The 15,684-nt window shown below is 63.0% G+C and overlaps 1 protein-coding gene across 3 annotated transcripts; it reads left to right on the forward strand.

The window, feature by feature from the left end:
• Window positions 1-721: 721 nt before the first annotated feature.
• Arhgap45 (Rho GTPase activating protein 45) lies at window positions 722-15,169 on the forward strand. 3 transcript variants are annotated; one of them, XM_028858596.2, is made up of 23 exons: window positions 722-947; window positions 1,795-2,122; window positions 4,748-4,891; window positions 5,011-5,095; window positions 5,188-5,260; window positions 5,450-5,516; window positions 5,608-5,745; window positions 5,826-5,890; window positions 6,073-6,183; window positions 6,267-6,347; window positions 8,324-8,512; window positions 9,194-9,331; window positions 9,837-10,027; window positions 10,174-10,298; window positions 10,405-10,482; window positions 10,571-10,675; window positions 10,782-10,954; window positions 11,405-11,593; window positions 11,682-11,819; window positions 12,380-12,606; window positions 12,695-12,905; window positions 13,633-13,717; window positions 14,335-15,169. In XM_028858596.2, exons 1-23 carry the CDS (start codon window positions 855-857, stop codon window positions 14,646-14,648), a joined length of 3,348 nt encoding a protein of 1,115 aa, XP_028714429.1. In that variant the 5' UTR covers window positions 722-854; the 3' UTR covers window positions 14,649-15,169. The 3 variants fall into 3 exon arrangements, with proteins under 3 accessions (XP_028714429.1, XP_028714430.1, XP_028714431.1); XM_028858597.2 differs by lacking the exon at window positions 722-947 and adding an exon at window positions 954-1,138; XM_028858598.2 differs by lacking the exons at window positions 722-947; window positions 1,795-2,122 and adding an exon at window positions 2,710-3,636.
• Window positions 15,170-15,684: the final 515 nt, after the last annotated feature.

The raw sequence follows: 15,684 nt of genomic DNA on the forward strand, positions 1-15,684 counted from the left end.
AAGGCATGGGACCCTGAAGGGGCTCCTCGGCTGGGTTTGTGGTTGGACCAGAGCTTGGAGAGCGGGACTGGGCACCGCGGGCTGCGGGCTTCCTGGGCTGTGTCCGGAGAGCCATCCAGTGTGGCTGAGGTCGGTGAGGGTCTAGATAGTTAAGGGATGGGGTGTCTAAATTAAATGGGACCTCTGGGGCTCATCCCATGAGGCTCGGAGCTGGGATGTGGAAGGCTGGGTGGGAACAGGAGCCAAGTGGAGGCCAGTGGGCAGCGAGGCTTCCGGGCGGCAGGATGGGGGAGTTAGAAGCCTCTCGGTTCACCTTCCTGCCCTGTGGTCCCCAGCAGACTGTAGGGCAGGTGATCATAGGAAGTGGGGGGTCACCTGCGGGTGGTGCCCGCTGGGTCTGCGTGTGAGCCTCCGTTCCGTTCCTCCACCTTCTCCTCTGTGTCCCTGTGTGTCACTATTCGGATGAGACAGCATCTGGGAGAGTGTGTCCCAGCCATGGTCGGCTAGCGCCTGAGTCAGGCGGTCACATCCCCAGGAAGAGAACTACAAGGGGAAGGGGGCCGCTGTGGGGAACCTGTGTCAGAGCTGGTGTGCAGAGTCCCATAAGGACCGTCACACCGGGGGCGGGTCTATGGCGTCGCCTCTCTCCCTCCCGCCCTCCCTCCGCTGGGGGCCTTTTCCTGTGTTGGGGACTTGCCCGCCAATGAGGGCCGGGCCCATCACGTGGGTCCTGACAGCTGGGGAGGGGGTGGCCCTGAGCAATGTGGTCCAGAGACGACCAGCACCAGGAGCTGCCGGGCTGAGACCCCTCAGGGCTGCTGTCCACACCTGGGGCTGCCAGGACTGGCTCCACCATGTTCTCGAGGAAGAAACGAGAACTTATGAAAACCCCCTCTATTTCCAAAAAGAACCGCGCGGGGAGCCCCAACCCGCAGTCTTCCTCAGGGGTGAGTGGAGCACAGAACGGGCGGGGGCCCGGGATGACACCCACAGCCTGTGGCCACCGCTGGGCACAGGGCGCGGCTACGGCACCATGCTGGGCCCATGGTGGGGAGCCCGCACCAGCTACAGCCCCCGACAGGCAGGATGGCAGGCGGCGGCGGCACAGAGGGGCCAGAACCCGGGAACCCGCTTTACGGTAGGGGCGTCCGTGGGTGGCCACCAAGTCACCCATCTTTACCAGGCACGACCACCACATCCCTGTCGTGTGCCGAGGACATGGGGGTTCTGGTCAGTGGGCAGAGCCGCAGTGACAGGCTCCAGACTCTGTTAAGATGGGGTCTGGGAAACCTAAGGTTCTGGAAGCCAATGGGAAAGGGGGTGTGGGACCGGGGTGCAAGTGTGCAGGGCAGATTTCAGGGGTCTCTGAGCTTCTTCAGCACCTGGAGGTGCCTGCTGAGTTTCTGGGTTTTTGTGAACTTTAGGGGCATCTCTGCCAGGTCTGGGGGTGTGCCCAGGAGTCTGATGACCTCAGGTCTCTGGAAAGTGGACACCCACGAAGGAGTCTGGGGGTGGCTAGAGGGCAGGAGACCCACGAGGGCCCTCCCCACCCCCACCAGGAAGTGGGGTGCCCCCTCCCTGCTGTGCCTCCGCAGGCCCCGCCCCAGGCTGTGGTTTGTGTAGGACCGTTGTTTGTGAAAGATGAAGAGAGGAGGATGTTGGGTAACAGGTGTGGGGGGGGCTTCAAAATCTCTGCCCTCTGACTTCTGACCCCCGTGAGTAAGTTCTGGGGAAACTGAGGCAGCGTTTAGGGTGAAGGACCCCCCTTGATTCTTCTCCCCTCTGCCCTCCCAGGAGCTGCCCAGGAAGGAATGCACAGAGGCCCCAGGCCCGGAGCCACCGGCCACGTCCCTGTCCACGGGCGCCAAGGCCACAGGCACACTCAAGAGACCCACCAGCCTGAGCCGCCATGCCAGCGCCGCCGGCTTCCCACTCTCAGGGGCCGCCACCTGGACCCTGGGCAGGGGTTACCGAAGCCCCCTGTCCGCTGCCAGCCCGGCAGAGCTCCCCGGTGAGGGACCCTTCCCTGAGGGCGTAGAGGACATCTCCACCCTATTGGCTGACGTGGCCCGCTTCGCTGAGGGCTTGGAGAAACTCAAGGAGTTTGTGCTGCTGCGAGATGGTGAGAGTCCCTGACTGCAGAGGGGCACGCCTTTCATCCCGGCACGTAGGCAGGGGGATGTCCATGAGTTCCAGGTCAGCCAGAATTACACAGTGAGACCCTGCCTCAAAAAGAAAAGAAAAAACAAGAACAAGAAAAAGAAAAAAAATGAAAAAGAAAAGAAAAAAGGGTCGGGCAGTGGTGGCGCACGCCTTTAATCCCAGCACTCGGGAGGCAGAGGCAGGTGGATCTCTGTGAGTTCGAGGCCAGCCTGGGCTACAGAGTGAGATCAGGACAGGTGCAAAGCTACACAGAGAAACCCTGTCTCGAAAAACCAAAAAAAAAAAAAAAAAAAGAAAAGAAAAGAAAAAGAAAAAAAGAAAAAAGGAAAGGGAGGGACTCAAGGAGGCCTCAAATAGCATGCAAAGAAGTGCATGTACCAGCTAGGGTTCTGAGGGATGTGTAGGAGTTGGATGACATTCCCTGACCTACAGGACTGTCTTAGGCATTTGCTCAGAAACCTAGAAATGGAGATTGTGTGTAAGGAGCGTTGTGTGGGGGCCGATGGCTGCAGAAGCTGAAGGACCCTGGGTGCAGTGCTGGTGCAGTGGGTGCCGGGCACACGGAGGGGTTAGGGCCGAGGACGCATGGGGAGGCGCTGGGAGTGAGCGGCCTGAGGCATATCGGTTCCGTTTTCTCCTGCACGCGGTTGCTGACGGCTCCGTTTCCTCCAGAGTTATTTTCACCCCCTTCCTGTTTGTCTCCGGCAGCCCGGAGAGATCGGTCGGGCACCAGCGCCCGCCCCACGGGCTGCTCCCCGGAAACCACATGTAAGCGCTCTGCCCAGCGCTCAACCCGACCCCCCTTAGGCTCCCCACCCCACCGTCGCAGGGAGACCGAGGCCTGGGCCCCGCCTCCCCGCGGGGCCTTTGCAGGCCGCCTCCCAGGAGAGGATGGGAGCCCCCCGGGGTTATCTGCTCTCCGGGGCGGAGGCTGAGTCTGCTTTTCTGGGGAAGCCCTAATCTCCCGGCCTTTCCGCACCCAAGCATCCTTGGATGCTGGCCTGGGCGCGCGGGATCGCCGGGTGCACCGGCCTGTGGGGCTGGCTTTCTCTAAACGGGACTGGAACGCAGTCCCCAGACAGTCCAGGTGCATTTGAGACGGCAGCTGGGGTGGACACAGGCCCGCAGGGTCCTCTCTCTGGAGCCTCCTCCTGCCCTGAGCTCAGTTTCCCGCACAACCCACACTCATTCCCAGTCAAATTCCTGCTCTGTGGTTAGAGCACAGCCCTCGTGTGAGCCTATGGAGGTAAAGGAGGTGGGGTTGTTCTCAGAGAGAGGCGGGGCCTGAGGACCGGCCTGAGCCGGTTTGGCTGCTGGCCATCGCTCTAAGGACCCCCAGACGCTCAGGACTCGGGTCTCCCGGGCCACACACTGGCGTCCGCCCCGCCCTGCATCCCTGAGCCATGTGTGTCTGTGGGACGCTGCACCCAGCGCTGGACCACGGCCCCCAGCGCTGCCAGACGGGGCCCCCAGGTGAGAGGACCGTGCCAAGGCGTGGGTCCCCCACCCAGCGCCGGGACCGCGCACACGTGCGTGCTCAGGGCCTTTGCGCAGCCCCCGGGGGTGGCCAGGGACTCTGCACTCCTCCGGGCTGCATCTCGGGTATTATCTTCCTTCCACGAAGGCCCATGCGTGGAGCTGCAGGGACCCTGGCGACCCTGAGGGGTACGTGCCTGCCTGGAACGCCCCGGGAGGGGGCGCGGCTTCCCAGCCAGCGTCCTGGGATTCCTGGAGCCAAGTCCGCCTCCCGGACGCGGGCTCAGGCTCCAGCCACAGAAATGTGGAGGGAATCGCCCCCGGGGTGGCATTCCGCGGGACCTGGGTGCCTGCAGAGGGCCAGGGAGCCTTCTCAGATTCCGTCTGGAGGGTCTCCGGGCCTCTCGCTGTGAGGCGGAAAAAATGAACAGGCAAAAACTCCACCTTCCGATTTTGGACATTTGGGGACAGAGGCTAAAGGGCTGCGGTGTCACGGGCCTGTCATCCCAGCCTCCGGGAGGCAGAGGAGTTTGAGGCCCGAGGGTCTGTCTGGGCTGCACAGGAAGACATTGTTAATGTCTTGTTCATCAGATAGGACACATCCTCTCGGCCGACACCTTCCAAGGCTCCCTGCTGCTCAAAGGTAGACTGCCAGGCAGGGACCTCCAGGGCTGTTGGATGGACAGGGAAAGCTGTGTGACGACGTTTGTAAATGGCTTTTGCTCTTTGTTTTTGTTGCTGTTTTTGGTTTTTTGAGACCGATTTTCTCTGTGTAGCCCTGGCTGTCCTGGAACTTGCTCTGTAGCCCAGGCTGGCCTCGAACTCACAGAGATCCGCCTGACTCTGCCTCCCCAGTGCTGGGATTAAAGGCGTGCACCGCCGCCGCCCGGCCTGGCTTTCACTCTGTGCCTCGCCGCCATCCACATCTGCAGAAAGAATGGGGAGGTGACATCCTCACTGCTGGTACAACGCCAGGAGAGTGGAATTAGCAGAGCTGCTTGGGGGAAACCGTCTCTCCGGTTCACCTCTGCCTCAGTTTCCCCATCTCAGCTCTGGGAAGCCGGGAACCAGTCCCTTCCTTCTCACCCACGCTCCCTCTGCCCGGCAGACCTCCTCGAGGCCCGGCGGCCGCTGGCCCACGAGTGCCTGGGTGAAGCCCTGCGCGTGATGCGCCAGGTCATCTCCAAATACCCGCTCCTGAACACCGTGGAGACGCTCACAGCCGCCGGCACGCTCATTGCCAAGGTCAAAGGTCAGCCAGGGAGGTGCACTCTGGGAGGGCTTCCCAGAAGAGGGGGCTGTGTGCAGTGGGGTTTTGAAGGATACATAGGAATTTGACACGCACACTCCCGCCGCCTCTCTGCCCCTCAGCCTTTCATTATGAGTGCAACAATGAATCAGATAAGAGAGAGTTTGAGAAGGCTCTGGAGACCATTGCTGTGTCCTTCAGCTGCACGTGAGCTCCAGGGGCCTGTGGGGGCAGAGCGGGCCGGGGAGTATGGCTCATGGACCTCTGGAATGACCCCCCCCCCGCCCCCTGCCCTGCAGTGTCTCTGAGTTCCTTTTGGGTGAAGTGGATAGCAGTACCCTTCTGGCCGTGCCCCCCGGGGACCCCAGCCAGGTGAGCGGAGGGGGGGGCAGCCCACATCTGTCTGGGTCACCGTGTCTGGGGGGGGGACGGCCATCTCCACAGGGTAGGCCCCTGGCCCCGGCCTTCTTGACTACCTCGCGGGCCGTGGGGAGCCATAGAGGGCGTCAGAGCCAAGGGGGCAGAGGTGTGTCCTGGAACAGGGCGTGTTTCCTCTTCCAGTCCATGGAGAACCTTTACGGACCCAGCAGCGAGGGGCCCCCGCCCAGTGTGGAGGAATGTGAGGAGGGTGAGTGCCTCTGGGGTGTGGGCCTGGGAGGCCGGCAGGAGCCGCGAGGAGACGGGAGGTGGCCGTCAGGACTGAGCGCTGGCCCCCACAGGCTGCCTGCCCCCCGAGGAGGTGGACATGCTTCTCCAGCGCTGCGAGGGGGGCGTGGACGCTGCCCTGCAGTACGCAAAAGACATGGCCAAGTACATGAAGGACCTCATCAGCTACCTGGACAAGCGGACCACTCTGGGTGAGGGGCGAGGAGACACCAGGACGGGGTGTGGGGGGGAGGCCATTGCTGAAGCCTCACTCTGCATCCCCCCCTGGCAGAGATGGAATTTGCCAAAGGTCTGCAGAAGGTCGTTCACAGCTGCAGGCAGAGCGTCACCCATGAGGTGGGTTGGCCCAGACGGGTGGGGAGGGATGTTTGAAGGATGCGGAGGAGCGCCATGGCCCGGCTGCGCCCTCCTGCTCCTTCTAAGGACTCTGCTGGATGGCATGCCTGGCCGGTGCCCAGGGTGGGGGTGCTGGGGCCGCCTCGGTCCCTATCCTTGTGACGCGCCGTCTTCCCCCACAGCCCCACATGCCCCTCTTGTCCATCTACTCACTGGCCCTGGAACAAGATCTGGAGTTTGGTCATGGCATGGTGCAGGCGGTGGGCACACTGCAGACCCAGACGTTCATGCAGGTGAGCTGGGCCCGAGGCGAGGTGGGGTGGGCGGGGATGTCGCCCGCCGGCTCAGCCCTCACGGTGGTTCCTGTCTCTCTTAGCCCCTGACCCTGCGGCGGTTGGAGCATGAGAGGCGCAGGAAGGAGATCAAAGAGTCCTGGCACCGGGCGCAGAGGAAGCTGGTAGGGGCAGGCCTGCCTGCGACCAGCACACCACACACACACCACACACACACACACACACACACACGCTACAGTGCACGTTCCCTGTTCCCTGTGCTTGCAAGGAACTGTTGCCGTGCTCCTCAGAGTCCCACAGCTCAGCGGGGGTCCCCAAGAGTCCTGTGCGCTCTGTCAGCTGTTCAGAAATGGGGAGAGAAACTGAGGCACAGTCTCAGCCCAGTGCACACTCCATCCGTGCACACACTGGTCGCATTTTTCTTTGGGGCCATTTAAAGGCACGGGGTGGGCTGGGGTAGACGGCTGGGGGGAAAGTACCTGTCAGGAAAACGTGGGGACCCCATGCGGCCGGTACCCACATCAAAGCCAGGCATGGCCCTGCACATCCGTAACCCCAGCACTGGGGATGGGTGGATCCGGGGGCTCACCAGCTGGACAGCCTAACTGACTCTGGGTTCAGTGAGAGGCCTCGCCTCAAATACAAGGTGGAGGACAGGCGTGGCGGCGGCTCACACTCTTAATCCCACACTCGGGAGGCAGAGGCAGGCGGATCTCTGTGAGTCCTGGTTCAGCCAGGGCTGCAGGGGTGACCCCGTCTCAAAAACAAAAGAAAATGACAAGGTGGAGAGGCAGGTCCCACCCCGGGACCTCTGGCTTCCATAGGCGTGTGAACACAGACACACAGGTGGCGTCTGGGCCCCTCCATCACTGTAGCTGGGGGTGTGCATCCTGCTGTCGTCCCCCCCCCCCCAGTGACAGGCCCCCTTCTCAGTTTCTGTGAACCCTCTCTGTTCACATCCTTTGTTCAAAATGCATCAGTCAGGGCTTGTACTGACTTCCCAGAGCTCTACACAGATCTTAGAACACAAACTGCAGTACTGTTGGGAGTCCCTGATCATCTGATAGTTCCAGTCTAGCAATTTGACTTTCTTTTTCTTTTTTCTTTTTCTTTTTTTTTTTTTTTTGAGACAGTTTCTCTCTGTGTGGCCCTGGCTGTCCTGGGACTCACTCTGTAGCCCAGGCTGGCCTCAAACTCACAGAGATCCTCCTGCCTCTGCCTCCCGAGGGCTGGGACTAAAGGTGTGCACCACCACCCACCACCACCACCGCCACCAGCGGGCTAGGTCCCTCACCCTGGTGACAAATGCCTTTACCTGCTCAGCCAGCGGCTCCCAGCCTTCCTAACACAGTCAGTTGCTCACGCTGTGGTGACCCACAACCAGAAAGTATTTCCGTTGCTACCTCATCACTGCAATTCTGCTGCTGTTCTGGATCCTAATGTCAACATCTGACATGCAACCCCTGGAAAGGGCCATGCGACCCTTGAAGAGGTCGCGGCCCACAGGTTGAGAAACTGTATGAAGCCGGTCTCCTGAGACCCTTGCTTTGCTGTGAGGTTTTTCTTTTGTTTGGTTTTTCTCGAACAGAGTTTCTCTGTGCAGCCCAGGCTGTCCTGGACCTCACTCTGTAGCCCAGGCTGGCCTCGAACTCACAGAGATCCTCCTGCCTCTGCCTCCCGTGAGCTGGGATTAAAGCACACCCAGTTTGAGGTTTATAACCCAGGCTAAGATTGAGCTCTCCTGAGACGCTGGAGTCCCTGGAGCCCCTGGCCTCCGTGTCTAGGTTTCTGTCTTTCAGGCTGTGGGGTGTGGGCTCCCCTCAACCCAGACATGTTAGTTTGTGACTCAGTGCTTCCGGCCAGCCCGGGGTGCTTGGCTTCCTGCCTGGGCGGCTCTGTGTTTTCATCTGTAAGAAAGGAAGTGAAACCTTCTCAGAGGGCTTGGGGCGCAGGGAGATGACTCAGTTTGTGTTTCTGTTCAGCTCTGAGTCGTGCCTCGGTTTCTCTGTGCGACCCCCACTGCACATGCTCCCGGGTGGCTCCTGTCCAGGGCCCTGCTGGCTGGGTGGGAGTGTGGGGTCCTTGCTGGTGAGGCGGGATGCAAGGAGGCCCAGGCTGCAGCCTCTCTCTTCTCTTGCAGCAAGAGGCCGAGGCCAACCTCCGCAAGGCCAAGCAGGGCTACAAACAGCGCTGTGAAGACCACGACAAGGCCCGGCTCCAGGTGGCCAAAGCCGAGGAGGAGCAGCAGGGCACGGGGCCCGGGGCGGGCACGGCAGCCTCCAAGGCCCTGGACAAGAGGCGGCGGCTGGAGGAGGAGGCCAAGAACAAGGTGCATGAGCAGGAGGGGCCTGCAGGGGCCGTGTGCGCGCGCACAGGCCCGCGTCCTTCCCAGCACCTATGCCGGCCCCTCTTACTACTTCTTTATGAAGTTTGCACTAAGAATGGACCTCTGGGTCCGCCCACCCCTGACCACGCCCCCATCCCTCACTGGGGGATTCTGGGCGGGGCCCACCCCTGACCACGCCCCCAGCCCTCACTGGGGATTCTGGGCGGGGCTCCACCCCGACCACGCCCCCAGACCCTCACTGGGGATTCTGGGCGGGGCTCCACCCTGACCACGCCCCCAGCCCCTCACTGGGGATTCTAGGCGGGGCTCCACCCCGACCACGCCCCCAGCCCCTCACTGGGGATTCTGGGCGGGGCTCCACCCTGACCACGCCCCCAACCCTCACCGGGATTCTAGGCGGGGCTCCACCCTGACCACGCCCCCAGCCCCTCACTGGGGATTCTGGGCGGGGCTCCACCCTGACCACGCCCCAGCCCCTCACTGGGGATTCTGGGCGGGGTCCACCCGTGAGCTTCGACCTTGGTCCTCTTACAATCTGTCCAGAGACAGCCTAAGGTTCCCAGGCTATCCCCCGGCCCCCCTAGTTCCCGGTGACCGTTCTGCCCCCTATGCGGGCCTCTCCCGGAGTCTCTGTGTCAACACCCTCACTGGCCCCGCCCCCAGGCCGAGGAGGCAATGGCCACTTACCGCACGTGCGTGGCGGACGCGAAGACGCAGAAGCAGGAGCTGGAGGACACCAAGGTGACGGCGCTGCGGCAGATCCAGGAGGTCATCAGGCAGAGTGACCAGACCATCAAGTCGGTGTGTGACGTGGTGGGCCGAGGCTCGCAGAGGGGCGCCGCGGGCGGGGTTTGGTGCCCGGGGTGGGGTGGGGCAATGGGCAGGTTGGGGTGCGGCAGCAGGGCGTCATAGCTAGGACGTGTCTAGTCCGGTCCAAGCAGGATAGTCCGGCAGGGTCCCAGTAAGGTCAGGGCGGTCATGGGAGAGTGGCCTGGGCCTGAAGGCCTCGGCAAGGGGCGGGGCTTGGAGGGGCGGGGCGGGGCAGAGCGCGGGGGCCTGGCCTGGTGGGTGTGGCTTAGTGGATGGGGCGGCCCACAGGTAAAGCACCCTCGGGAGGGTCACGGTCTGGGGTGGACCTTAGGAGGGGCCGGGCGTGACCGAGGGTCGGGAGGAGGGGCCGGTAGGCGCCGTACACGGGAGCGCAGTGCTGTTGGGACCGGGCCTGCGCTGTGGGAGGGGCTTGTTGGTGTGGGGCGTGGCCAAGGGCGTGGCCCAGCCTCTGACTGGCACATCCTCCCCCCTGCAGGCCACCATCTCCTATTACCAGCTGATGCACATGCAGACGGCTCCGCTGCCTGTGCACTTCCAGATGCTGTGCGAGAGCAGCAAGCTGTATGACCCGGGCCAGCAGTATGCGTCGCACGTGCGTCAGCTGCAGCGAGGCGAGGAGCCCGACGTGCGCTACGACTTCGAGCCTCACGTCCCCACCAACGCCTGGTACCTCACGTCTCCGCCATGCTGGGTGCAGCCGCACGCTTGCGGCGGGTGTGGGTGGCAGGGCTGGTGGGGGGGCGGCGGGTGTGGGTGGCAGGCCTCGGCGGGGCGCAGTGGGGAGCGGGTCCCTTACCCCTGTCCACCGCCAGGTCCCCAGTCATGCGTACACGGAAAGGCAGCTTCAACCCCGCGGACGCCGCAGGACCTGAAGCTGCTGGCAGCCCCCCCGAGGATGGCGGCACCTCCGAGGGCGCTCCCGGCAAGGACCACAGGGGTGAGTGTGCGCAGGGGCGCAGGGGCGCAGGGCGGACGCTGCGATCCGACGCCCCTGCCTCCCGCCGTGGAGACGCTCTCTGCTCACCCCTCTCTCCATCCTGCAGGTGGACGTGGTCACCAGGTACACAAGTCCTGGCCCATCTCCATCTCGGACACCGACGTTGGCCTGGACACCAGCTCAGGTGAAGGAGCACCTGGGTGCATGTCACACAGGGCAGTCCCTGGCCTGGCCGGCCTGGCTCCAGTGCCTAACGCCCCTTTCCCACGTAGGGGACTTTAAGAAGTTCGATCGAACGTCGTCCAGTGGGACCATGTCATCCAGTGAGGAGCTGGTGGACCAGGACGCCGGCCTGGTGGCCTCCGCCTTTGACGCAGGTGAGGGGCTCCCAAAGGGACCGGAGCGGTGGGTGGAGGATGAACGTGACCTCTCCCGCGGGCCTCTGCCTGCATCGGTGACGCTGGCCTTTCATCCCGTCCACAGCCGACCTCAATGGCATGGACCCCGAGTTACCCGTGGCCATGCCCAGCGGGCCCTTCCGCCACGTGGGACTGTCCAAGGCGGCTCGCACACACCGACTTCGGAAGCTGCGCACGCCGGCCAAGTGCAGAGAGTGTAACAGCTACGTGTACTTCCAGGGCGCCGAGTGCGAGGAGGTGCGTGGGGACCCAGAGCCCTGGGCGGGGAGGGGACTGAAGCTCAGTGGTTAGCACGGGCGGGGAGGGGACTGACCTGTCGTGGGGAGAGCTCTGGGCTCCGTCCTCAGTACCACAAAGGGGAGGCATGGTGGTGCACACCTGTCACCCGGCTCTCGGGAGGTGGAGGCGGTGAGGTGAGTCAAGGTCATCCTTGGCTACGTAACAAGTCTGAAGCCAGCCTGGGCTAGGTGAGAGAGACCCTGTCTCAGAAAGATCAGAATTGCTGGGTGGTGGTGGCGCACATCTTTAACCCCAGCACTTGGGAGGCAGAGCCAGGAGGATCTCTGTGAGTTCGAGGCCAGCCTGGTCTACCCAGAGAAATCCTGTCCAGTGCAAAGGCTCTAGGATTTGGTGGAGGGGTCTGGTCCTCACGTGGGCGTCTGGAAGAGTCTCGTTCGCCTCCTCCAGTGCTGCCTGGCTTGCCACAAAAAGTGCCTGGAGACTCTGGCCATCCAGTGCGGCCACAAGAAGCTGCAGGGCCGCCTGCAGCTGTTCGGACAGGACTTCAGCCACGCAGCCCGCAGCACCCCGGACGGCGTGCCCTTCATTATCAAGAAATGCGTCTGCGAGATTGAGCGGCGGGCGCTGCACACCAAGGTGAGGCCGGGGACAGGAGGGTTCCGTGGGACGCGGAGGGCAGGCAGCGGGGGCGAGGGCGGCTTGAGGGTGACTGCCGGCTCCCCAGGGCATCTACCGGGTCAACGGCGTGAAGACGCGCGTGGAGAAGCTGTGCCAGGCCTTTGAGAATGGCAAGGAGCTGGTGGAGTTGTCGCAGGCCTCGCCCCACGACATCAGCAACGTCCTAAAGCTGTACCTGCGGCAGGTGAGGAAAAGGAGGGACCGGGATGTGCGGCCTGTGGGGGCGTGGCCGGGCGGGGGGGGGGGGGGGGGGGGGGGGGACGGGTGGCGGGTGGGGCGTGGCGGGGCGTGGGCGGGGCTCGACGTGGACGGACCGGGATGTGGTGCGGCCGTGTGGCTCGACGTGGACGAGGAGTGGGCAGAGTAGGACGGGTGGGTGTGGGGCGTGACGGCGTGGCTGTGGAAGGCAAGCATCTGGGGCGGGGCTAAAACCGGGTGGGCGTGGCTATGTGCCATACCCAGCCACTGGGGATGGCCCGTTGAGAAGGTCTGAGGATGGGGTGGGTAGGCCCCTGGCATAGAGGGCGTGGTCTGCGGGGTGGGCGTGGCTAGAGGTGGGTGGGCGTGGAGTGGCAGGTACAGGGATGGGCGGAGTTAGGCAGTGTAGTGGGAGGATCTTGATCTGGTGGGCGTGGCCAGGGCTGGTGGGCGGGGCTGACAGGCGTCCTCCTGGGGCTGTAGCTGTGAGCCCCGCCCTTCTGCGGCCGGCCGGCCTGTGACCTCTGTCTGGTGTGTCGTCCGCAGCTGCCGGAGCCGCTCATCTCTTTCCGCTTTTACCATGAGCTGGTGGGGCTCGCCAAGGACAGCATCAAGGCCGAGGCCGAGGCCAAGGCGGCGAGCCGGGGCCGGCAGGACGGGTCCGAGAGTGAGGCTGCAACCGTGGCCATGGTGGGCCGCCTGCGTGAGCTCACGCGGGACCTGCCCGCGGAAAACCGGGCCACGCTGCTGTACCTGCTGAGGCACCTGCGAAGGTGAGCGTCCCTGGTGGGGCAGCGCCCGCCGTCTGGGAGCCCCGCAGCTCCGCGTCACTCACGCCCTTCCCGCTGCTCCCCACCCCAGGATCGTGGAGGTGGAGCAGGACAATAAGATGACCCCTGGGAACCTGGGCATCGTCTTCGGACCCACGCTGCTGCGGCCGCGGCCCACGGAAGCCACCGTGTCCCTCTCCTCCCTGGTAGACTACCCACACCAGGCCCGTGTCATTGAGACTCTGATCGTCCACTATGGCCTGATCTTTGAGGAGGAGCCAGAGGAGGCGCCTGGCGGCCAGGTAAAGGAGGGTTGGTGGTGTGGGAGTGCTCGGGCTGTGGGTAGTGACACACAGCAATGATCGGAGCGTTCTGGGTACAGCTCAACAGCAGAGCGCCGGCCTAGCATACAGGAAGCCCTGGGTTCCACCCCCAGCACCAAAAAGCCAGGCTGCGGTGTGGGCCTCTCATCCCAGGACTCAGGTGGAGGAAGGACCAGGAGTTCAAGGCCATCCTCAGCTACAGAGGATGAAGCTAGCCTGAGCTACATGAGAACCTTATGTACCTGTATCCAAAAAAACCAAAATCATCTTTAATCCTAGCACTGGGGAAGCAGAGGCAGGAGGATCTCTGTGAGTTCAAGGTCAGCCTGGTCTACAGAGCGAGATCCAGGACAGGCTCCAAAACTACAGTGAAACCCTGTCTCGGCGGGGGGAAAAAAGAAATTAAAAGTTTCCAAGGTTACGGGGCTGGAGATGAACAGGCTCAGCAGTTAGCACCAGCTGCTCATGCAGAGGACCTGGGTTCTGTTCTCACAATTGTCTGCAAGTCCAGTTTGGGGGATCTGATGCCCTCTTCTGGCCCCGGAGGAGCACCAACTACGCACACAGACACACCAATACCTACATGCATGCACAGGCAAAACACCCAGACACGCAAAATAAGGATTAAATAAATAAAAAATGTACAGGTGGACCTGGGGTTGGGTAGCTGGAGCCGGCCCACCCCTAACACTTTCTCACAATGCAGGAGGGGGTCTCCGCCCACTGTGCCCAGCTGGAGGCCGCTGAGGGCCTTGACTTCCCCCTGCAGGAGGTGGAGGACGGAGGCCGAGGTGAGTGGGGGCAGAGGGTCAGCTCAGGCCGAGTCACTGGTGATGCGTTGTCCGCGTAAACTGACTTTTCCTTTACTCTGTTGGTGGCTGCCTACCCCAGGGAGGGGACAGAGGGCAGAGGGCCTGTGTGCGTCTGCAGACACCCCCCCCCCGCAGGGACCCCAGGGAGGGGACAGAGGCAGAGGGCTGTGTGCGTCTGCAGACACCCCCCCACCCCCCCAGGGAGGGGACAGAGGGCGCAGGGCCTGTGTGCGTCTGCAGACCCCCTCCAGGGACCCCAGGGAAGGGACAGAGGGCAGAGGGCCTGTGTGCATCTGCAGACCCCCCCAGGGACCCCAGGGAGGGGACAGAGGGCAGAGGGCCTGTGTGCGTCTGCAGACACCCCCCCACACACCCCCAGGGACCCCAGGGAGGGGACAGAGGGCGGAGGGCCTGTGAGCGTCTGCAGACCACCACCACCCCCACCCCCACACCCCGCGGGGACCGGTGCTGGAGTCCGGGGTGGCTGAGCCTTGGTCACAGGACGAGTTTTTCTGTCTTTTGTTTTTTGTCTGTCTCTGGTTTTGCCTTCACCCCACCCTCCACCCCCTCTCTTCATCCCCTTCTCTCGGCCACAGAATCCCGAGTGGCATCGAATGACTCAGACTCGGAGTTGGAAGAGGCCTCTGATCCCCTGTCGTCCTCCGACGCCAGCGCCCTGCACCGCCTCAGTTTCCTGGAGCAGCCCGAGGCCGAGGCAGGTCTAGAGGAGGGTCCCCAAAGCCGCAGCGGCAGTGAGGAGCAGCTGGAGGGGGAGGATGGAGAGCCGGGCCAACAGCTGTGCGCCTTCAACACCAACCAGTCCAACAACACCGCCCGGGCCCCTCTGCCCACCATGCGGCTCCGAGGGGGCCAGATCACCAGTGGGGACCGGCGGCCGCAGTTCGTCTGAGCTGGGTAGTGATGGGGGGACTGTCAGCCACTGCCAACCACTGTGAGGGTCACTAACGGCCCTGGACTTGGGTGGGGTGGCTTCCCACAACACCAAGAAACTTCAGGGAGCTCAGGGGCCCTGGCACTGTGGGGTGTGGCCCGACGCAGCTGGACATTGGTCCCAGATGGAGTTGCCTGACCTCCGTGCGCCTGCGCCGATGCAGCAGCTGGATTCCCATGGTACCCTCATCTCTCCTGTGGGTGCAAGCCACACCCTTCTCTGGATGTCTGGATGGGAGCACCGTCAGGGTTAGCGGCCTTTCAGGACGCTGGGAGCGCAGGCCTGGCTTCTGTGTGCGGAGCTGGGGGTGGCTCTGACGTCAGGATTCCTGCAGGACGCTGCGCATGCGCGTGGATAGATGGGCGTGGGGTGCACGGCGGACCCCACCCAAGGTGCAGTGCACAAGCTTTTCACATGCACCCCATTTTGCTTGAAATAAACTTCTTAACCTCCTGAGCCATCCTGGAGCTCCCTATGTAGACCAGGCTGGCCTCGAACTCACAGAGATCCGCCTGCCTCTGCCTCCCGAGGGCTGGGATTAAAGGCGCGCGCCACCGCACCAGGCTGTGCGATTTAGTGTTGTAAGGTTAATTTTATGAGTTGGGTGTTTTGCTTGCGTGTCTGTGTGCCATGCGCGTGCAGTGCCCGCAGGGGTGAGGAGGGCCTCGGGGGCCCTGGGTGCTGGGAACCAAACCTGGCTCCTCTGCAAGAGCCCTGGCCTACATTTTAAACCCATCTTCCTTGGTCTGTTTTCTGAGTCACGTTCCAGCAAGGCGCCAGGTGGCGGCCCAGGCGGTGGGGACCACCCAGTGACGGGAACTCTGGGGAGGGAGGCATTGAGCCTATCAGTCCTGAACACACTTGAGGGGCAGTTTCCTGTCAGAGCTGCCCAGAAGAGTGTGTGAGTGTGTTTTCATTTTACTTTTTTCATTTTGAGACAGATTCTCAGAGGCTGGCCTTGAACTTGCTGTGGATCTGCCCGCCTCTTCTCCAG

The sequence above is a fragment of the Peromyscus leucopus genome, chromosome 22, assembly GCF_004664715.2.
Source record: "Peromyscus leucopus breed LL Stock chromosome 22, UCI_PerLeu_2.1, whole genome shotgun sequence".
Taxonomy (NCBI): Eukaryota; Metazoa; Chordata; class Mammalia; order Rodentia; family Cricetidae; genus Peromyscus; species Peromyscus leucopus.

Excerpts from the sequence above, each read along its gene's own strand:
- Arhgap45 (XM_028858597.2), top strand. The coding sequence starts at position 1,034 with ATGCTGGGCCCATGGTGGGGAGCCCGCACCAGCTACAGCCCCCGACAG. Across the intron at positions 10,483-10,570 it reads TGGCCTGGACACCAGCTCAG|GGGACTTTAAGAAGTTCGAT; the intron begins GTGAAGGAGCAC and ends TTTCCCACGTAG. Across the intron at positions 12,607-12,694 it reads CTGCTGAGGCACCTGCGAAG|GATCGTGGAGGTGGAGCAGG; the intron begins GTGAGCGTCCCT and ends TCCCCACCCCAG.